Raw genomic sequence first — 23,344 nt, 5'->3', positions numbered from 1 at the left:
AGTACTTCGATGCATGCAATGGAGCATTGTCCTGCATAAAGATCGTGGTTGTCTTCAAAGATGCAGACTTTTTCCTGTACCACTGCTTGAAACAAGTGTCTTCTAAAAACTGGCAGTAGATTTGGGAGTTGATTTTGTGTTCATATTCATCCCGCAAAGGTCCAACTAGCTAGCTCATCTTTAATAATACCAGCCCATACCAGTACCGCACCTCCACCTTGCTGGCGTCTGAGTGGAAGTGGAGCTCTGTGCCTGTTACTGATCCAGTCAGAGGCCCAACCATCTGGTCGGTCAAGAGTTACTCTCAACTCATCAGTCCATAAAACCTTTGAAAAATCTGCCTTCAGATATTTTAGCCCAGTCTTGACATTTTAACTCATGTGTCAAGTTCAGTGGTGGTCGGGTTTCAGCCTTCCTCACCTTGGCAATGTATCTGATCAGTGATCACCTTGTACTTCTGGGCACACCTGGTAGGTTGCAGTTCTGGAATATGACAGAACTGGAGAATAATGGCTTCCTCATAGCTTCACATTTGATTATTCTCAAATCTTTGCCAGTTAATTTTCCTTTTTTTTTTTTTTTTTTTTCCATAACACGTTTCATGCGATCCTGATGACTATTTTTTTAAATTTTTGACTTTTCAGAGCCAAGTCAGAAACATATTTTTTTAGGCCCATTTTGCCTGAGGAAGAGAAGCTGTCTAATTATGCACACCTTGATATAGAGTGTTGATTTCCTTAGACCACACCCTCCCTCATTACACAAATACACATCACCTGATATGCCTAAATCCAAGAAGTATTCAAGTTTATACAGCTTGGAGTTGGACAATATGCATAAAAATGATTTGGTCAAAATATTTGCCTAATAATTGTGTGTGTGTGTGTGTGTGTGTGTGTATATATATATATATATATATATATATATATATATATATATATATATATATATATATATATATATATATATATATAATATGTGTATAATATAATATATATATTTTACAGTGCTGCACATAAATGAGTACACCCCAACAGATTTGTCAGAAAACCTTTACTTTCCTTTCACAATCAACATTTTCTATGGGACACTATACTTCAAACTACTCCCACAAATGGGGGTCATTGATTGCAACCAAGATTTGTTAATTTGCACACAGAAAAAACATTTTCCTAACCCATTCCTTCAAGACCATGATGCAAAAATGAATACATTACACCCCAATGAAAGTCTTAGGAGCAAAGCTAAATTTTAGACCACAAAATCCTAATTAACAAGAAATCAACTACAGACAGATGAGTCAAATAATTCATTAAATAGGTGTCCAGCAGACAGTTGATTATAAAAGGGCGTTACTTAACAAAGGAAAACCCCCTTTCCCATTCCAAGACAAATGTTTTTGTAACTGATGGCTTCAAAACTGTATAGTGTTGCAAAGGTGAGGGGTACAAAGAAAAATGCATGGTGCCTACAGTGAAACATGGTGGTGGCAGTGTCCTTTTATGGGGCTGCATGAGTGCTGCTGGTGTCAGGGAGTTGCATTTTATTGATGGTATCATGAATTCACAGATGTAATGCTGTATATTGAAAGAGAAGATGCTATCATCACTCCATGCCCTTGGTCGGTGTGCTTTTTTTCCAACATGACAATGATCCAAAACACACATCTAAAGCCACTGTTGCATTTCTGAAGAACAGGGGGAAAGCAATTCAGTGGCCAAGTATGTCTCCTGATCTGAACCCAATCGAACGCCTATGGGGAATTCTAAAGAGACAAGTTGAGCATCACTCTCCATCCAGCATCCAGGCTCTAAAAGAGGTTATTTTTTAAGAATAGAAAAGGATAGATGTTGCAACATTTCGCCAACTTTTTCATTCCATGCCTGGGAGACCTGGTGCTGTCCTTGTAAAGCATGGAGGTCATGCAAAATACTAGATGTAATAGTTTTTGTTGTGGGGTGTAGTATTAATTTTTGCATTTGCATTTTGCAACTAATTTGAGTGTAATTTTAAGATTTTGTAATCCAAGTTATATTATTAACTTTACATTTGTGTCATGAGCTAAACAAATGTTCTGTAAAACTCAGTTTTGTCAAAATTGTGGAAATTGTTCTTGTGTTCATTGAGCTATTGGGTAAAATCTTACTATTCAAAAGGGGTGTACTCATTTATGCTGAACACTGTGTGTATGTATGTATGTATGTATGTATGTAAAGCTTGTGCTGTGTTTCAGTAATACTTTCCTTGTTATATGCAGGGAGGTTGTGCAGAACAGGAAACTGTGATACTGGATCGCTTTGCAATGGTCACACTGGAGCCTCTGAAGCAGATATGCCATGGAAGCCTCTTGTTTTACTCATACCTCTTAGACTGGGTCTAAGTGAGATCAATGAAGCCTATATTGAGACCCTGAAGGTATTTCGCTTTTCAGTTTTTTTTAAATTTGAAAAAAATTAAAATTTCTCTTGCGTCCTCCGGCAGTCGCCGCCCCTCACATAGTCTTCACCAATGGGTATTGACTTCCACTCCGCAGGAGTAGCTAGCTACTCCTGCGGAGCGGAAGTCAATACCCATTGGTGAAGACTATGTGAGGGGCGGCGACTGTCGGAGGACTCGGAGAAATTAATTTTACGGTAAGATTTTACAAAAATTCCGTTTATGTTGTTTTTGTTTCGTTTTTTTAAATTATTTTATCATTGTTCTAAGACAACTTATTGTTACTGTGAATTTTATGTTTAGCAAAGCTGTGTATTAATATCTTATTTCTTCTATCTCTGTTGTCATGACACAGCACTGCTTCATGCTACCCCAGTCATTAGGTGTTATTGGTGGTCGACCCAATAGTGCTTATTACTTCATAGGATATGTGGGTAGGTATAATATTTGATGAACTTCACTTAGTCAAATGATAACAGTAAGAGATATAGTGATCTTGGTGATAACAATTTGAGGAGTGAAAGAAAATACTAGTTATTTCACAATATTTTTTTTTATATTATGGATAGTTATGTAAAAGTCTCATGAGCTTATCCGCAGAATACTGGGATCTTTCCAAATTTGGTGAGCCAGAAATGAATGGGTAGGGAACGGGCTAAAATTGATGTGCTGAATGTGCTATAGTGCTCCACCTCTAAATATGGGACGGTACTGTAGTTTGATAGGCTCAGGTCTGTAGGGGACACAATGGGAGTAATAAACAGCATTAAAGTGATTGTAAAGCTTTTTTTTCTTTTAATCAAAATAATAAACCTGTTTTACTTACCTGCTCTATGCAATGGTATTGCACATAGCAGCCCCAAACCCTCCTTCTGGGGTCCACGGCCGACGCTCTCTGCTCCTCCTCTTCGGTGTCTGCCCTGATAGCAAGCCACTTGCTATGGGGCAGGTGACGTGGGCTCGCTCCCGAGCTGGGCTATGTGCGTTTGTAGACGCACACAAAGAGCATAGCTCAGCCCCCCCTTTCGTTCCTCACAGGATTTGACGGAGAGAATCCTGCTGCTTTCAGCCAAGCCTGAGAGGAGGGAAGAGCTGCTGCAGATGGGACAGCACTTGGTCGAGAATGGTTCTGGGTAAGTGATTTTAGGGGGAGCTGCTTTTTGAAAGGTTTTTTTAACTTAATGCAGAAAATGCATTAAGGTGAAACACCTTTTTAGCCTTTATAACCACCTAAACTTGACAAGGCAGAAAAGGGTCATTACTGACAATACTTGGCCTGTAAATGAGTAATTGTCAGAATATATGGACAACAAAAAGAATAGTGACCAAACTTGGATAGAAAACAGGCAATTGTTACAATATATGAGAAATGTGACAGCAATGTAATAATAAAAATAACGCCAGTCCACCCTGCATTTCTCCCCCACACCCTCCCTTCATCTACCTTTTACTCCAGGATTCAACATGCAGGGACCCTAATTTCCTTATGGAGCACTTCGGGCGGACAGACTGCCTTTCCTTGCCAGGGCAGTGTAAAAGGCCACTTGCTGAATGGTAAATAGGCGTACATAGTATTTATGAAAGCCGCTAATAGCTCCTAGGGAAGCATTTTAAGTTTTATGGTAAACTTACATTTACTTCAGTGAAAGCAGTGTCATATGCAAAAGTGGTTACACAATAGCTATATCTATATCCTAAAAACAAAGGTTTTTTTTGTTACAGCCTAAAGTGATTCTAAAGGCAGAAGGTTTTTTTTTTTATCTTCATGCAATCTATACATTAAGATAAAAAAAAAAAATCTTCTTTGTGCAGCAGCGCCCCTAATACTTACCTGAGCCTCATCTCGATCCAGCGATGTTGCACGAGAGCCTCGGCTGTCCCGGGACTTTCCCTCATTGGCTGAGATGGCAGCAGGCTCCATTGGCTCCCCGCTGCTGTCAAAGTCAATGAGGAATGAGGGGGCAGGGGCAAGCCGTGGCTCCATGTTTGAATGGACACACAGAGCAGTGGCTGGGCTCAGGTGCCCCCATAGCAAGGGAGGGGCCAGGAGTGCCGGCGGGAGACTTGAGAAGAGGTGGATCTGAGTTGCTCTGTGCAAAACCACTACACAGAGCAGGTAAGTATATTGTTTAAAAAAAAAAAGAGACTTTATTATCACTTTAAGAAAGCCTGTTGCAGAATGATATTAGAATACATCTGTCGTAACCTATTCATGTTGTTTGGCATTTCTGACCTACCCTGAAAATGCCATTTGCTTAATATCCATGCTTGAATGCTTTTTGATTCAGTAATCCAGAATGGGTATAAAGATAGGGAGGCCAGAGAAATTCAGGTAAGTCGCATTTTCAGAAGTATGCCAGCTGATATTTTTCTGTATTTGAAGAAAAATATCTTTTTGTGTGCACTTATACCCTTTATGAGCTGAACTAAGGCTGCTGGGAATGGAGGAACATTTTTTTTCTTTAACTTGTAAAGTGCTTAGTAGTATTAGCCTGTCTGAGTGTATGTTTAATATGATTTTTACCTTGTTATATAAATGAAATTACCACACAATGCCATTAAATCAGAATTCTTAATTTTATAGGGGATGAGCTGATTTACTTGGATCCTCACACTACACAGCTCTCTGTGGAACCCAGTGACAGTGGGGATATAATAGATGATAGCTTCCACTGTCAGCATCCTCCATGTCGAATGCATGTGTCTGAGATTGACCCCTCTATTGCAGTGGTGAGTGATACTCTAGCACAGAACCCTATATGAACTCCTGCATTAACCCTGACCACAGTCCTTTTTCTGCATTTTAGGGATTTTTCTGCAATTCTGAGGAGGATTTTGTTGATTGGTGTCAACGTATCAGAAAGGTTTGTACTAGAAGAGCTGTAAAGCGATAGGAGATGCAAAATAATATATATATAACGAGATCTAAACCATAATGACAGTGCTATTTGTTTTATTTCTAGTTATACCATACTTGTGGAGCCTTACCTATGTTTGAGGTTGTGGATCAGTTGCCTCTTCATTTATCCAATCCGGATGTACTTAATCTTACACCAGGTATTACTGCTAATTCATTAGTCCTTTAAGGAACGTTGGAAGCAATATTAGTTGTGGCATCGAATTTCTATTTAGTTTTAGTTAGTCTTTTGACTTAAAATGTCAATTTAATTTTTAGTCCCATTTTAGTCATCTGTAATAGCAATAGTCGACTAAAATCTCTAGTACATTTTGTTTGAATAAAATCATTTCTCTATCGTCCATTGACTGACGCAGCTCTTATGTTTCTTATACCATTGGGTTATGCTGCCTCCTACAGAAGTAGTACTAGGCAGGAAAAAAACTGTTTACCACGCCTACGGGGGTTGTCTCTATAGGCATAACCCCACACACCCTGGGCCAGCATACCAGTTTGTTTCTGCTTAGTGAAGGAGTAGGACCTAGGTTTCCTGCTGGGACTTCGGTCTGTTTTTTTTTTTTTTTTTTTTTTTTTTTTATTCTTTTAAAGAATATTTTGTTTTATTTTCTTTACACACTTCTGCTAGTTAGTGTTTAGGGGGATCCCCCTGATGAACTACAAGCGATAGGTTTCGCACTGGATAATCTAAATCCTTAAGGTCTCCCAGCCTGCCCTACGAGCATGAGCTTGTTATAGTGCCACGCTAGGCCTCGCCACGACAGAGCCCCGGTTTTGGATGGGGACGAGCCTGTGAGTGGATGTCTCGCTGGGACGTGACGACCTGGAATGCCCTGAGTCGCAGCGTACCTCTTGGCTGGCAGCACCCCCACTCCGGTTGGGAGGTGGTCTGTCCAGAGCGGAGCCCACCCGGTCCATGGTATGGTGAGTAAATGCAACCCCCCATCTCTTAGTGGTCTTGGGGGGAGGGGGGCGATTTCTCCGCTTTGTGGTGGCAGAGGAGCTTTTTACAATTTGGTCTCGCCTCCGCTCCCAGAGTCTTTACCAAGGTACTGGCCCCGATTTTGGCCTTGTTGTGCCAAAAGGGGATTGCGATCCTGGGATATCTGGACAATCTTCTATTGGGAGCAGGCTCTCACTCTGCTCTGTTGGACGACCTGTCAATTGCAGTTCAGACCCTTCAGGAATTCGGATGGACTATCAATTTCAAAGAATCTGCTTTGACTCCTTCAGTGAGGTTGGATTATCTGGGCTGACTCTAGATTCCACCTTGGCAAGGGTCTTTCTTCCCCTGGAAAAACTTCAGAAGTTGCAGGGAGCGATCCAGTTGCTGTTGAAAACCGATCTGTCCTCACTACGGACTTGCATGAGAGCCCTGGGTCTGATGGTATCAACCTTCGAGGTGGTTCCATTTGCTCAGTCCCACTCGAGACCTCTGCAAAAAGAGATTCTTGCCAAATGGAACAGGGATCCACAGCCTTTAGGCAAAATGATACACTGAACCTACTCAGGAGGTCTGCTCTATCCTGGTGGATCCAGTTGCCAGCATTGTGTCAAGGCAAGTCCTTCCTTAATGAGTTGGAAGAGAGGTTGAATATTATCCAACACATGGGTGCACAGTAATGTGGATCCCCAAGTATTTAATACGTGTAACGCATTGAAGGGTTCGGTTTGCAGGGGTCATGTCTGGGGTTTTCACTAAGAGGAAGGATCTGTGATTTGTCCCCATTGATTTTGAGGCCGGAAAATCTACCGTGGCGTTCTAGAAGAGAAAGGGCTGTCAGTAGGGAAGTATCTGAGTCCTCCAGATATAACAGTGTATCGTCAGCATACATGCTGATCTTTTCCGTGAGGGACCCCTGTCGCAGTCCATGTATGTCAGGATGGGCCCTGATTGCAGTGGCCAATTGCTCCACCGCTAGGGCATAGAGCAAAGGGGATAAAGGGCACCCCTGTCGGGTTCCCCTAGAGAGCGAGAACTCCGCAGAGGTCCAGACATTGGCCAGAACCTTCGCCACTGGTGCACTATAAAGTAATTGTACCCATTTTATACATTTGGGTCCAAAGCCATAACTCTCCAGACATTTCCACAAAAAGTACCACTCCACCGAGTCAAAGGCTTTGGCCATGTCCAGTGTCGCCACAACTCTCCTACCTGAACTCTCATGCTCAGCTTGTAAATTCATAAACCATCTGCGGAGGTTAAAGGAGGTATTCCTGCTCGGCATAAAGCCGGACTGCTCAGTGTGTATTAGTGATAGGATAACTTGATTAAGTCGGAGCGACAGTATCTTGGCCAAGATCTTCACGTTCCACCTGTAACAGGGAGATGGGATGGTAAGATTCTGGCAAGTGAGGGTCCTTGCCCGGCTTGGGAATCAAGACTATTAAATCCTCTCGCATGGATGGTGGTAGGGTGGATTCCTCAAACAGATAATTGAATAAGGAGAGGAGCTTTGGGAGGAGAAATTTAGAATAGTGAGCATAGAATTCAACAAGAAGGCCATCTAAGCCAGGAGATTTGGATCTAGGGAACTAGGCCACGGCCTCCGCGATTTTCATCCACAGTGAGTGGTGCTTTAACCTGGGACATCAGTGTAGCTCTAGCAAATAGTTTAAATGCCTCCCACACCGCTGCCGGGGAGGCCGTGTTCTCATTATCCGCGTAAAATTGGCGTCATCTATCATCCAAGGCGTTCTCCGACAACAGGGAGAGCCACGCCGGATTAAGTCTCCAAGCCTTAATCCGGCCTCTCAGGCGGCCTGCTATGTTGTAAGGTAAGTATAACCCAATACGGGCAGTGGTCTGAGAGAGTCCTAGGGGAGAATCCTGCAGTCGCCAGTCTAGGGAATAGGGTCCTGGATATTAAAATAAGATCTATGCGGGACATGGTTATGATGCACTGCCGAAAAGCATGAGTAATTCTGTTGTAAGGGGAATTTAATCCGCCAGGTGTCCTCCAACCCAAATCCCTCGATCATATGGGCAAATCTAGTACTTGATGCCGGGGCCTGGGATTGGGGGTTAGCGTGCAGCCTATGTAAAGCAGGGTTCAAAACATTAATAAAATCCCCAATCCAAACCACCGGCAGTGCCGGATTTCGTGCCATATAGGTAAAGCTCTCCAAAATAATGGTATTCGAAAAGGGGGGGGGGGCACATAGAAAGCCATAAGTAGCATGTGTTTCCCAAAAATGGAGGCATGTAAAAAAAAAAAAAAACCTGCCCAGGGGGTCGATGCGAGATCCCAGAAGCTGAAAGTGGACGACTTAGCCATGAGAATTGCCACGCCCCTAGAATGGGAGGTAAGCGCAGAATGATACATCCAGACAATCCAGGGGCGTTTAAGCGATAACTGCATGCGGCCCTCCAAATGGGTTTCAACCAGAATCAAGATATCCACCCGTAATTTTTTAAGGTGAGCGAAGACAACAGTCCGCTTAATCTTATCCCGCATACCCCTGACATTCCATGTCAGCAATTTCAAATTTGGCCATGGATGAGCTAGTAGACATTTAAGGGCTAGAGCCTCTAGGATCTCAATCTCTTCCCCCACAGCAATAATCAGCAATATATAAGAGCAAGACCATCATAGTAAAGAAGACATTGTAGGAGAATACACTGTGATACCACTTACTACAATCAGATATAGCTTTCCAAGCCTTGCACATTAATAGAACTTGCACAGTCCGACAAACTTTATCCCCCCACCCTGCCCTGCACCAACCCCAACTTGTGCGGGCATAAATCCCAAAACACCCTCGCAAAAAATGCCCTGAGGTGTTCATAGCTAAAAAAAGGGATACCTGGATATACCACCAAAGTGCGTTCAAATCAAGGCAGAGCAGTACAGGCGTAGTAACGGTAAGCCAGGGAAAAAAACATGAGAAAAAACAAAACAGGGCTCGCGCAGCTGACTGGAGCAGGTGCCGGGAGTGGAAAAATCGCTGGGCAGCAAAGTCTATTGTTGGACTCGGTTTCTATGCAGCCCTCACCCCGACGTGCTCCGTTGGTAGGAAATTCAAAGCTCGTCACCACGGTTCATGATAGGTGGTGGGAAGGTGAAAGCGAGGATGATGCTTTTCCAGGAGCCAGGGCCCCCCTGCACCACCAAAGACCTAAACACAATCCTCAGTCAGGCAGTGGGCAGTGAAAAGGAAGAAGATCCTCCCATAATACAGTAAAGGGGGGTCCCAGCAGGATAAGCAGCCGGGGAGTGGGAATAGTGCAGGCAATGACAACTAAAGGTGTGTAGTGGCCATCATCCACTTCAGCCACTGGCCTCCAGGTGTTCTAGCCAGGAGATGGCCGACTCTGGGTCATCAAAAATTTGAACCCGGTCCTCACCCTCCACCCAAAGGTGAGCCGGGAACATCATGGCATACTTAATGTGCTTGACACGTAGTCTGCGCTTCTCCTCCAGGAAGCCCTTGCATCTCCTCTGGACCTCCAGTGAGAAGTCCGGAAAGATTGCAACTCTGCCATTGCCGAGTGAGATATTCCCCCTTCTCTCTTGCCAGGCATAGGATCGCATCTCTATCCTTGTAGATTAAAAAATTTGGCTATAAAGATGCATGGGGGTGCACCTTGCGGCAGTGGATGCGCTCGCTCCACCACAAAGGTGGGCGAAAAGGACTCCCTCCCATATGTTTTTAAATCAGCAATTGTTCAAGATAGGTAGAGGGGTCAGCGCCCTCCACTCCCTCAGGCAAACCAATAAAGAGCATGAAACAAACAAAGGTAAAATTCCCAGTTCAATCTGCCAGCCAGTTTGCTTACCAACCAAATTAACCTGTCTAACAGTTTGCGTCAAAACAGGGGTTTAGTTAACACACATTTGCAAACGCATGTGAAAGCTGCAGGGCCACTCCACGGCTCCCTGTATTACCTGCAGTCCTACTCTAATGAATTTATAAGAATAAGAAACCAATAAAGAGCAGATTACAGCGGCGCAATCTGTTCTCCATGTCATCCTGCTTCTGGAGGATTTGATTTACCTGGAGCTGCAGTCAGTCAGTGGACTACTCCACTATTCCTTTGCTCTGTCTCAGTGACCCTTGCACGCAGTTTCTGCATATCTTGTCTTATCAAGGAGATGTCAAACTTGACTTCTTCTATTTTTGTGGTCAGGGTTGCCTGACAAGCTGATATGGCCTCGAGTACTCTGGCCGTGTCTGTTCCCGCAGCCGTCCCCGCCTCCAGGCTCTGCTCTGCGCCATCTTGAGAAGAGGCCTCCTTGTCCTGCCGGCGGAATTTTTCCAGCTTAGCCGCCGGGTCCGAGGCTTTTTTTAGGCAGAGACATGGCGCTACAGTGTCCGGGGATCGCAAGGTGTCAGTGTCGTAAGTTATATGCCCGTGGGGAAGCAGGATCGTGGGGTTAGGATGACGGTCCATTGGAGCTCCGGTCACTTGCGACTTACAGCATGCCACTCCAGGGAAAGTCCTACCTACCACTGTTTTGGACGGTGGTCGACACGGACAACAGCCTGTCAGGCTGGGGTGGAGTGCTGGGGAAGCTCTGTGCCCAGGGGACCTGGTCAACAGAGGAGTCTTCCTTACCGATCAATATTCTGGAACTCAGAGCAATCACACTTTGCCGGATCCACTGGAGGAATCTGCTTTGCGGTTCTCAGTTTCGGATCCAATCAGACAATGCTACGGCTGTGGCTTACATCAAGGGGCACCAAGAGTGTCCTGGTGGCCAAGGAGGTGGCCAAGAATCTGGTATGGGCGGAAGACAATGTTACGGCTCTTTCCGCAGTCCACATTCCGGGTGTGGAGAATTGGCAAGCGGATTACCTAAATTTGTCAGGTACTGGATCAAGGGGAATGGTCTCTTCATCCGGAGGCGTTTCATCTCCTGTGTGTCCAGTGGGGAACTCCAGAGGTAGACCTGTTTGCGGCTCGCCTCAACAAACCAGTCCAGAGGTTTGTGGCCAGGTCTCGCGATCCTCTGGCTGACGCCACAGACGCCTTGGTGGCTCCTTGGAGCCAGTATGGGGTCATTCTGGTGGCCCCAGACTGGCCTCGTCGGTCTTGGTACGCAGACCTAGTAAAATTGGTCCGTGGAGACTTCCTCTGAGGAAGGATCTGCTGTCCCAGGTACTGATCTTCCATCCTGCTTTACGGTCGCTGGCTTTAACCGCATGGCTGTTGAAGGGCAGATGTTGAGATAGGGGTCTCTCTGAATCTGTGATTCCTACCCTGTTGAAGCCTAGGAAGGCGACTTCTAGGAATATTTATCATCGTACATGGAAAACGTATGTTTCATGGTGTGAATCGCTGAAGCTGCACCCTCGCTTGTTTTCTATAGCTAGGGTTTTGGCCTTTACAAAAAGGGGTTAAGCAGCGGTTGGCCTTGGGCACTATTATGGGCCAGGTGTCGGCCTTGGCTTTTTACTTCCAATGTCCGTTGGCTGCTAATGCCTTTATTCGCACTTTCATTCAAGGGGTGCATCACCTGGCTCCCCAGAGGAGATCCCTGTTGCCTCCGTGGGATCTCAATCTGGTTTTGCCTGTTCTTCAAAAGCCTTCTTTTGAGAACATTAGGGAGATTTCTCTGCTTACTTTATCCCAGAAGGTTGCTTTTCTGGTGACAATTACATCTGCTCTCAGAGTGTCTGAATTGGCAGGGCTGTCCTGTTGTTCGCCTTATTTGGTGGTCCACACAGACTACGTGGTACTCCTGAACTAATCTGTCTTTTTCTCCCTGAGGTGGTGTTGGATTTCCATCTAAATGAAGACATTGTGCTGCCTTGACTCTGTCCTAAGCCTAAGCATCCCAAGGAAATTACTTTGCACTCTCTGGATGTGGTTTGGGCGATCAGGGTTTACCTGTAGGTCACTGAGTCTTTTAGGAAATCAGATGCTCTTTTTGTCCTTACTGAGGGATCTTGTAAAGGTTTGGCTGCGTCTGCTGCGACTATATCCAGATGGATTAGGCAGACGGTGGGGTTCAGGCTTGTTCACTGAAGGGTCAGGTTCCTCCTTTCCCTGTGAAGGCGCATTCTACTAGAGCGCTGAGTGCCTCTTGGGCTTTTCGCCAACAGGTCTCCGTAGTGCAAGTTTGTAAGGTGGCGACTTGGTCGTCTGTACACACATTTACAAAATTCTACAAGGTAGATTTGTTGGTATCTTCAGATGCATCCTTTGGCCGCTAAGGTTTTGCAGGGTGCTGTTTAAAAGGGACTCCTTTTGTTTCTCTTTAGGGTTTTTTTTTTTCTTTCATGGGTGAGCCCCTGTTGTTCCTGGTTGAGCTTCATGTTACCCAGTTGGCTAAGTTTAGCCTTTGAAGTTTACGTTAACTATTTGGTTTGCGTTCTTCCCACCCCTCATGCCTACACTGCTTTGGGACATCCCAATGGTATAAGAAGCATAAGAGCTGTGTCTGTCAATGAACGATAGAGAAAACTGGCTGCCTATTCACTAAACGCATTCGATTTTAATTGGCTAAAAACCAGATTTTTGTAAGAACTTACCGTAAAATCCTTTTCTCTGAAGTCCATTGACAGACGCTGCACTCGCCCCTCTGATATGGGGATGGTTTGTGTCTTCTTCTCACTGCTTACAACGAAACTGGTATGCTGGAGCAGGGTGTGTGGGGTTATGTCTATAGGGACAGCCCCCGTAGGCATAGTAAACTGTTTTTTTTCCTGCCTAGTACTACTCCTGTAGGGGGCAGCATAACCCAATGGTATAAGAAGCATAAGAGCTGCGTCTGTCAATGGACTTCAGAGAAAAAGATTTTACGGTAAGTTCTTACAAAAATCTAGTTTTTAGCCAACTAAAATCGAATGCATTTATTAGTGAATAGGCAGCCAGCCATCAGATTAGGAAGTGGCTCTGTAGGTAAAAAGAATGGGAGGGAAGCCGCACCAATCCTAAGTGCATATGTGAAGCAAAAAGGAAAATTAATTGGGTATTGCAGGATAAGACCAAGTAAATGGCATGTAAAAAAGACCAAGCAGCGAAGTCCCTCTGGATGGAGACCTGATCTTTTAGACCCCCATCCATTGTGTTTTTTTTTTTTTTTTATCCTATTTTTTACTCCCTTTTTTTTTTTTTTTGGACCAATTCATTTTTTTGACATTATCTTTTACTTGAATACTTCTATATTTTTTTTTCACTTTTTGATCTTATGTTTTTATACTATAATTCCTTGCTGTTTGTCATGAATAAATCACCATTTGTATTACACCACTGGTATGTTCCTGCGGTCGCCACTCACTGTGCTATTTCTGTGGGGTTATAGCTGGAGCCAGTGCGCTGAGCCTTGCTGTCCACTGGCACTGCTTCCCCTATTTAACCTCAGCTGAGATGTCTACTCCGAAGGCCTGAGGAAGGAGCAGGCATGCTCCGAACGCATGACACAACCATGCCCACCGCAGTGTTTCTCTCTCTCTTGTGATGCTCGTTCTCTTTCCCACTGCCCCGAAGCACTGGAAGCTACCTGCGAAGCTGGCAATGTGGGATGCCGCAGAACCCAGCTCTCCAAGCAGTAAAGTCCTTTCTGGATGGTCTCTTTTACATGCCATATACTTGGTCTTATCCTGTAAGTGCAATACCTAATAATAAATGTTCCTTTTTGCTTCACATACTGCACTTAGATTGGTGCTGCTTCCCTCCCATCCAAAGTTCATGAGGGTAAATATCCCTGCCTCACAATTTCATTTTGTTTTTCATTTGTTAATGAAAACTTAATTGATTTTCCTCATAGTTTTCGTCAGTGGACGAAAACATGGTGTACTTTTTCATTTAATTTTCGTCACCGTAAAAAGGCCGCTGACGAAAAGGCCGCTTGGGGTTTCCTTGAGCAATAAGCAAGTTCTGCCTCTCAGATAAGTTCCCACTGACATCATTGATCTGTTTAGCTATCTGTAAGGGAATAATTCTTTCCAATGACCACAAGTGTAATGCCTAGTATACACGATCAGTTTCTTTTCGTTCAACCCAGCGGGCTGAACGAAAAAACCTGAAGCGCTTGGGAGGAGATCCTGTACTAACAATTTGATGTTAGTATAGCGATCTCCCCAGTAAACTATTGTGTTTTGACAGGGGGCGGCCCCCTGGCAGAAGACACCTGTCAGTGCTCTCAGCAGGTGCCGAACTGCAGACCTTTTTTGGTCATGCCCCTTCGACAGAAGCCGAAGTGGCTGCCGCACACACAGGCTGATATTCGGCCCATAGTACTAGGCTTAAGGAGCATTCTTCCCAGTGACCATCACACTAATAGATCATGAGCTGTAGATATAGTATTTTTTAGCAGGGATTCTCTGAGACTGGAAAGTTATTTCAAAGGTTCCTCTGTGTTAAAAAGGATGAGATAGGCTTCAATAGAAGGTTACAGTAATATGAAATAAAGACAAATGCTGTACTTAAACTAGATGTTTTTAAAATACAATAAATGAGTTAAGGAAAACATAACTGGATTAAAATGACTCTAGAACAAAACCTGCTGCAGATGCATTAGTTTACAACTTGTCTAAAGTACAGATTCGTCTAACTACAGGTTTGCTGTGGCATGCAAAGATCCAACACTTCTGGAGAGTGTCAAAACTCGCTGCTAAGCCCATAGGTGTCTGCACTATATACCCGCAGCGTTTTTTTTTCAAACACAGAATGTCTGTTTTGATTTACAAAATGAATGAAGCATGTCCACATTGGACGGTGAATTTTCATCACGTTCACTAAGCCAAGTGGAAAGTCAATTTGCAAAGTGAACAGGCTTTACATCTTTATTAATTAGCTACATAGTCTCTATAAATGGCAATATTTTATTATCCACGTGGTATAGTTCAGTTTCAGATATTCAGGAACACCTTTAAGGCTTTACTTACTTGAAAAGCATGCTTAAACATAAATGTTACCATAATTTTATAAGCATCTTAGAAGTTGAAGGCCACATAGTGTTTGTCAAAAGTCACCTTTGTGACATCAGCCTATGTGTCACCAGCTGCAAATTGCAGAGTTACACTGGAGAGCCTTCCACTTGCCTGTGTGGAAATGCTTCCTCACTGGCCCAGAATCTCCCTTGGTAGTGAGGGAGCATCACATCGCTGAGGTGGCTGGCGAAGTAGCAGATCCATAGAAACGAGTAAGCTGTCTTTTAGCGATTTGTCACCAGCGTCAGGATTACCCATGTAACATCAGGGTTCTAAAGGATTTCTGTGGCCACCTCTAATATCCCTGGTAATTTATATTAATGTGGAAAATGACTTGCAGTATTTACATTTATACAAGCTGTGTTTTGGAACAAGTGGCCCATTTGGGGCAATGTCTTGTTCCTACTGGTAAAAAATTAAATTTCTGACAAAATTAATCGTGACTTTTTTGCATATAAAAAAAAAATTATTGCATTTGTAATGTTATGTATATAGTAGCAAATAATCATTTTGGTATTAGATTCCTCAGATGCGGATCGCCTTGACAGGTTCTTTGATTCTGAAGATGAAGAATTTGAAATTTTATCTTTTTGAAGCAAAAAATCAAATGACAATGGACAGTGGGAGAGCTTTAGGTTGTTAAAAAGGCTAAATGTTTCTAAATACAATGGAGGGGAAAGCTTCCTTGTGGTTAATAAACTGAATTTTGCTGGTTATTTATTTTTTGCGGAATCTGGATTTTTCCACTTGCCAAATCCCCCCAAAAAAAAAGAATATTGGACACTAAATCCTGAGTTGTAATGCAGTGCCTACCACTGGACGGACCGGACCTGTCAGGATTCAGTGTCCTGCTTTGGCTCCATTACATTCCATGCAGAAGGAATCAACAGAATGAGTCCGCTAATCTGCCAGCAAGAAAAGGAAAGAAGTCTGCAAGTACGAATTGGTGGGCACCATGACTGGCGATCCTTTTAAAGTAACAATCAACAGTGATATGCTGCTGGGACTTTTTTAAGGCTAGAGAATTGAATACCTTGTAAGTGTAAGAGTTGTAGTGACTGTAATAAGCATATTCACTATTCAGCCTGAGCTTTTAAATGAACTGTTGGCAGCAAAATGCTGGATTTGTGTAACAGTCTGTGGCTTTTCAGAAGATGGTCAAGTAGTAGCTAGGTGAGATGTGCTGTTTATGTACATGTACCAGTCCTACATGCACAGTGCAAAGAGAAGCTTCTGAAGTGTCTCCACTGTGTGAAGATGATACATAAAGCTCATATATATGCTGTTGTTTTAAGGGTACTTTTACGATTTTAAATATGTGTTTAGAAAATGGCATACGATGGAGAACTGTCAGTTACCATTTGGCCTCTCCTTTTTTATTTTATTTTTATATTTTAAGCAGTTTCATTGTTTACACTGGGAGTATGTTCTAAGGACCATGTTTTTTGGAATGTGGTTTAACAGTATGCTGTAACCATTACAACTATGACAGTTCAAGTTTGGTGTATTCCGACATATATTGTAATACAGCAATGCCCATTATTTATAGGTAGCATACAAAGGTTACCATAAACTTATTTAAACCTGTATTATTTTGCTTTTAATACTTAAAAATCATTTAACTTGTCTCCAGCATATAATAAAATTTGTGCCACCTAATGTATCCAGTTAGTGTTATTGGAATGTTCATATTTACAGCATCAAAACTTATATAAGTGGGTCACCTACCAGATTCTTGACTTGCATCTGTCTTTTTTTTTTTAAATTTCTTTATTGTTGCAATGTTTCTCATATATAACATATTCAATCGGTATTGTAAATGGTCTAGTCAAAATAAGACCACAATAAAACAACTTTACAATCAGTAAAACAAAAGATTAAAAACATCCATAGCATCTGAATACAACTTTGCTTGGATTTACAGAGCATATGATAACTTCTAGGGAGTGCAGGGCCCAATGAGATGTCAGACCGAAAGTCTTGCATTGAATTTAGAATAGGATTAACTATACTGGGCGAAGAGAAGGAAGAGTGAGAGAGAGAGGAGGGGGAGGGGAGAAAAGGGGAGCAGGCTAATAAAGCTTCCCCTAAAAAGGGGAGGAACGAAGAGCCTAACCTGTTGTTCGAGGCAGCCACCTCGTTTTGGTTCCGTGCTGTTTCAGATCTTGCTACATCCTGTAGATAAGCTTCAGTACCCGTAAAGTGTCTCCATGGCCTCCACTTGTCTCTAAATTGTTCTTCAGAGTTATGGAGGGTAGCAGTCAGTTCCTCCATACGATGTATGTCATTAATTTTGGAATACCACAGTACTCTGGTTGGTGGTCAGGTCTGTCTCCATAAAGCGGGGATGCATGCCTTTAGCAGCATTAAGTAACTGCATTGTAAGCATATTTTTTTTTTTTTTCCGAAGGGAACTTTCTATCAGGTGGAGTAAGCATTCCGCTGGGTTACCTTTTACCTTGACAGACGTCAGTAGTTTTAAAGTGGCTGCTACCTCCCCCCAGAAAGGCTACAATGCAGGGCAAGACCAGAAGGTATGGAACATTGTACCCACCTCCATGTTGCAACGCCAGCACGTATCAGGGATGGTGCTGTCCATTTTATGGAGTAGAAAAGGTACTCTATACCATCTCGAGAGAATCTTGTACCCAACTTCCTGATATTGATTTGCAATGGAAGATTTGTGAGCCAGTATGAGAATTTTCTCCAATTGTTTGGGTGTAAATTGAAGGTTTAAGTCGGTTTCCCAATGACGGATAAAGGTCAGGTATCCCTCATGTACCGGAGCAGTTAAATAACTGTAAAACAATGACAAAGTGTGTCTGACCGGTTCACCTTTCCTACATATTGCTTCAAATGGCATCGGGGAATGTAGTTCCCTTTCTGAAAAGTCTGTAAGAAGTGTCTAAGTTGGTTAGTGCTTAAGGTGTCAAGGGGAGATTCTAAGAGCTTGGATACGTCTGCGAGGAAGGGGAATCCTCCCTGTGACCACATGTCCATCAGCTGGGTTTTCCCTTGTTGGCCTAATACCCTAATCCTGCCACTAGTAAATCCAGGTTGCCAATAATGGGCATCATAGGGGAAGGTAATGTTGCTATAGTTGTGGTATGGAAGATGGCTCTGATTTTTGTCAGTCGTGCCAATCAGGAGGTGTTTATGCATGTCCTCCAGGGAGCGAGGAGGTGAGCCATGGAGCTGACAGAAGGGGGATGGAAGCATCCTCCATTTCCATAGTTGCCCAGTGCTTAGAACTCCTGTAGTAATGCCAATCCACAACCCTCGAGAGATGCACTACCCAATATTACATAAATGTCAGGGAGGCCGATGCCCCTCTGGCCTTGGATAGTGATAAAAGCTGCAATTTTATCCTTGGCAGCATCTGAGAGGATGTACTAAGCAATACTTACCAGGGAGGTAAAAAAGTCTGGAGCACCTTGTGGACAAATGCATTGTCCTGACTGGACAGCTGGCCAATCTGGTAATTCCTTGCAAAGGTATTGAAGCTCGACCATGTTGCTGCCCTGCAGAACTGCTCCGATGTTGCCCTGGCTCTTTCTGGGCTTGATGATGCCCAAGCTCTTTTTGAGTGGGCCATGACTCCGCTCGGTGGGGCAAGATTTAGTGCTTGTTAGGCTGTCTGAATAGCAAGCTTTATACATCAGGCTATCGTACTTTGAGGTTGGCTTTCCTTTGTTGACTTCTGCAAGGATGAATAGTGTGGTGGTTCTTAGCTTACCTTGAGAGAACTAAAGAGTGGCAATCAGGACCTTTCTTACATCTAGCATGTTGTAAGTGAGTTTTTCCCTGCTATCCATTGAATTTGGAAGGGAAGAGAATCATTTTATCTGTCAAAATGAAACAGTAAGGTTCTATCATGCATAGAGCCTGTATTTCGCTGACTCTTCTTTTTGACACAAATGCCGCCAGGAGTACTGTTTTTAGTGTAAGGTATTTATCTGAACATTCATCCAGTGGTTCAAAGGGTGCAGAGAGGAATCCCTTTGAGTACTGTGGACAGGTCCCATGTCGGAGTTCTGCTGAACTTTATGGGTGTGGCTTTACCCAATGAGAGAAGGAATCTTCTTATGAGCATGTCCGCAGCCATCCTAATATCTAGATGGGAAGATAGGACTGCCACTTGTACCTTCAAAGTGTTATGGGATATACCCTTGTCCACTCCTTCCTGTAAAAAATCTAAGATAGTTGGAATAGTTCCCTTAGCAGGGGGTCTCCTTTTGTTCTCATATCAGAAGACAAACTTTTCCCTCACTTTTTCATAGATGGCTCTAGTCCAAAGGTTTTCTGCTGGCTAAGGTGGTGTCAATCGCCCTGTTTATATAGACCTTGCTCTGTAACCCTATCCGTTCAGGAATCAGGACCTTGCAGTTCAGGTGGTTCGGCATGTCTGGAAGGATTAGATGAGGCTGAATTCTGAGGTTTTTTTTTTTTTTAGGTGACTGAACCATGGTCTCTGAGGCCAATGGGGTGCAATCAGTATCACTATAGCCTTTTCTTCCTTGACCTTTTGTACCAACCTTATTATTAGGGAAAGCATAACATAGATGGGGAACCCAGCTTTGGCTGAACACCTCCACTCCAATGTTTGCAAGGAAGCTGATTCTGTCTGATCTGTACCCTTCATGGTGACTGCACATACAATGCGAGCCATGACACCAGCCACTTGATGGCCTAACAGCCAGGTTGATGAAACAAGTGCATAGGACAGATAGCAATCCAGGCATTCCAGGAATGTAACCTTTTAGAGACCTAAATCAATGGGATTTGTTCCGCTCTCTTCCACACTTGTGCGACCTAAAAGTCACTCAATTTTGACTGGACTGAAGCAAAGCCTGTGTAATCTTGAGGTCTATAGACCTCAACGCATCAAAGTAGTGCAGGGACTGACTTGAAGTCGCACAGATGTGAATGGTACTCATTAGAAATCAAGAACCACTTGTCATGCGACTTGCAGTCCCAAGTCATAGGACAAGTCGCACAAGTGTGAAAAGGGCCTTATGATTCACTTCTGCTTAGGGGCCATATAAAAAGATACGTATTGACTGACTATATTTAAATCTAGTGGCATAACAACCCAATCCAGGTATAAGGTGTGAGTAATAGCAAATAATGATAGGCTGAAACACCCATAAAACACTGCACCTACATTATGCTGCAGATTATCATGTGAATGACCAAGCTGCCTCTGCGCCCCGGCCCGGCATATACTATTGTATAGAACATAGACACTATGATATAAAGTAGTGGTCCCACATCCTTAGCGTAGGCACATCATCCTATATAGTGCCATAAGCTGAGGAACATCTCTACTCTAGGACTGCCTGCATAAACACAATTGCTTTTGAGGAGATAAGTGATATACAAATATTACCTGAAGCTAGAGGACCGGAGTCCTATAAGCTACCACTGTCAGGCACAGGCAAGGTGTGGGATATGATTGTCTGCTGGATCGAAGCCTCAGGAGCTAAATCTCCTTGGCAATCCATACACATGGACAGATACAACCCAGTCAGGCTCCTGCCCAGAGGCCAATCCCCAAACCAGTCGCACACACACACGTTGTCTATGTATAAAGACAATCCAACTGCAAATAGAATTAAAGCAGTATGCATATAATGAAAGCTTCCCAAGTCATGGCCCATGGACAAAAGTAAGACTATCAGTAGTATCAAATAAAAGCAGTCACAGATAATTGGCAAAAGCCTTGATCTGCGACAAGGAGAACTTCGGTACTGAACATCTAGTTGCGAATGTTAAATAGTCTACTTCATGTCCATGTTAATGTTCAAACAATATCATAAATTGAGACATCGTATACTGCAGAACCATCAGAGAAGTTTTAGCAGCCAAGACTCTTGGGCCCCCTCCATGTGTAATTGCCACCTGAATTATATTCAAAGGGATGCAGTAGAAACAACTGAACCCCCATTGGTAAAGTGTTCTGTATAGTGCACCATCATACAGAAACATTTGGAAAAAAAACTGTTTCTAAAAGAAGGGTTATTAGAAACAGATAAGCAACAAAATGGGATAAGAGCGCTCCTCCCAGCCAAACATGAAAAACTAGCTAGCATGAGTGAAAAAAAGTCTTAGTTTATTGGCAGTGTAAACTTCACAGTGGATAATCCAAAACATACAGGATGCTGGCCTCCATGTGTGGTAACACAGATGGAAGTTCCCAGTGTGGAGATGTGATAGTGGACGAACAAAGTGACCAGGCGGAAGATGGTGTGGACCCAGATGGAAGGGCTCCACGGGGGAGGGGTCTTTAGACCTGAAGAAGGGGTTCTCCCCCCGAAACATGTAGTCTATCTGGCGTTATGTCTCCCAAAACAGCTGGCTGCCCTTTGCCCTCAATTCATGCCACTTGCCAGCACCTTGCCCGGCTGGTGACATCACTTCCGGGCGCTGACACGGGCCCCTCTGTGGGAGGAGACGGCCGACCCCGTGCATCCTGTGGCTGCCGCCGTTGCATCTTCCGGACATGGCCTCTCTCTGGAGTGTGGGACTGCTTTCTTGACGTCCCCTCTCCCACCGCAGAGTCCTTCCATCTGGGTCCACACCATCTTCCGCCTTGCCACTTTGTTCGTCCACTATCACATCTCCACACTGGGAACTTGGAGCTGTCATCTGCACTGGCTCCTTTCAAGGTACTGTATTCTTCCATCTGTGTTACCACACATGGGGGCCAGCATCCTGTAGGTTTTAAATTATCCACTGTGAAGTTTCCACTGCCAATAAACTAAGACTTTTTTTTCACTCATGCTAGCTAGTTTTTCATTTTTGGATGGGAGTAGCGCTCTTATCCCACTCTGTTGCTTATGCCTTTGATCTCATTTGGGTGTGAGTGTGTTTTTTTTTTTTTTTTTTTTTTTTTTTTATTAGAAAAACAGCCTAGATGGAGCAATAGTTTGCAAAGATGCAAATTTTTACATGAAACATTTATTTGCAAAACAAAGAAAATCTAGTTGAACTACAGCCACCTGAGACCCTGCCCCTAATATATCCACTTTAGGTGTATCTTCAAGATATATCTAGAATACTAGCAAACTGCAGAACCCTGAAGACAGTCATGGTGCATTCAACTAAGAGATATCTGCAATGCATACGCAATTGAGTTTTATGCCATCAAGCAGTTCGCAGAATCCAGGACCTAGGTGAAAAACCTGCTCTGTGGCTACCATGCATTATATATCTATCCAGTAGAAGTACTGGGGTTCTTCAGGTAAAAAGAGTGAAGGTGAGTGCACCAAGTGGTGTGTGTATAATGGATACTAGTAACCCATGATAGGTACAGCTTCCACTCCTCCCTGACCATGGCCAACTGTTTAGCTGGAATGAGTCACCCAGCGACAGAGAAGTACCCTGAAGTAACCTGAATATCTCACTTAGGAATTGAGAGACCTTGGGGTGCTTCTCACCTGAGGTCTTAGGCTAGCCATACATTATACAATCCCTAATTGAATACCATTAAAAGTGTTGTTTAGATTTGACCTCATATTAGACGGTCTTTGGTAAATCCAGAAGGAAATATTGCACAAGATAAGTGAACATGCACAGGTCAGGCCTGATAGTAAATTAAAACTGCTGACATCCTATAGCCAGAGCAGTCAGAATTCCCCACCTGCCTGTGATAACGAGCAGTCATTAGGCACAGATTTGTCTATGCAGCCCTTGCATGGAGGACTATCCAGGATCCAGACAATTAGATGTAGCAGAATCCACACCAAAATCAAGCACAAAGACCTGATTGCACCCAGACTCAAGGGAGAGGAAGGGGTCTGCTTCTTTTACAGAGGAGACTAATCCTTTAAGTGCTCCCAGGGATTATTTTGCCACAGGTTTGCTTATACACTTTACGCAAAGATTTTTGGCCCAGCTGGCTGCCATTTGCCCTCATAGGAAGCAAATGCACGCTGCTGGTCTTTAGCCACAAATCGCTGCTACCACTAATTAGCATTATGTACATAGTTCTTTGGTAAGTACAGAGGTGGCCTCAGCATGCTCTGGCTTCAGGGCCAATCCTAGGGTCACAGACGCCTGGGTGCAGAAATATTTCTGGTGCCCCCACATGGGCATGGTCATCTTACTAAC

The 23,344-nt window shown here is 43.6% G+C and overlaps 1 protein-coding gene across 2 annotated transcripts in view; it reads left to right on the top strand.

Moving 5' to 3' along the window:
• Positions 1-16,526, top strand: part of ATG4B (autophagy related 4B cysteine peptidase) — a 93,386-nt gene extending 76,860 nt beyond the window's left edge. For both annotated transcript variants that reach the window (XM_082250065.1, XM_082250064.1), the window contains 6 exons: positions 2,258-2,415; positions 2,792-2,870; positions 5,021-5,166; positions 5,244-5,300; positions 5,400-5,493; positions 15,753-16,526. In XM_082250065.1, coding sequence (XP_082106191.1) covers positions 2,258-2,415; positions 2,792-2,870; positions 5,021-5,166; positions 5,244-5,300; positions 5,400-5,493; positions 15,753-15,826 — 608 coding nt within the window. In that variant the 3' untranslated portion in view covers positions 15,827-16,526. The remainder of the gene's footprint in view (positions 1-2,257; positions 2,416-2,791; positions 2,871-5,020; positions 5,167-5,243; positions 5,301-5,399; positions 5,494-15,752) is intronic.
• The last annotated feature ends 6,818 nt before the right edge of the window (positions 16,527-23,344 follow it).

Source organism: Pelophylax lessonae (assembly GCF_965119305.1).
Source record: "Pelophylax lessonae genome assembly, chromosome: 3".
NCBI lineage: Eukaryota > Metazoa > Chordata > Amphibia > Anura > Ranidae > Pelophylax > Pelophylax lessonae.
Note: the sequence above shows the minus strand (reverse complement) of the source record. Positions and strands in the feature narration are given on the sequence as shown.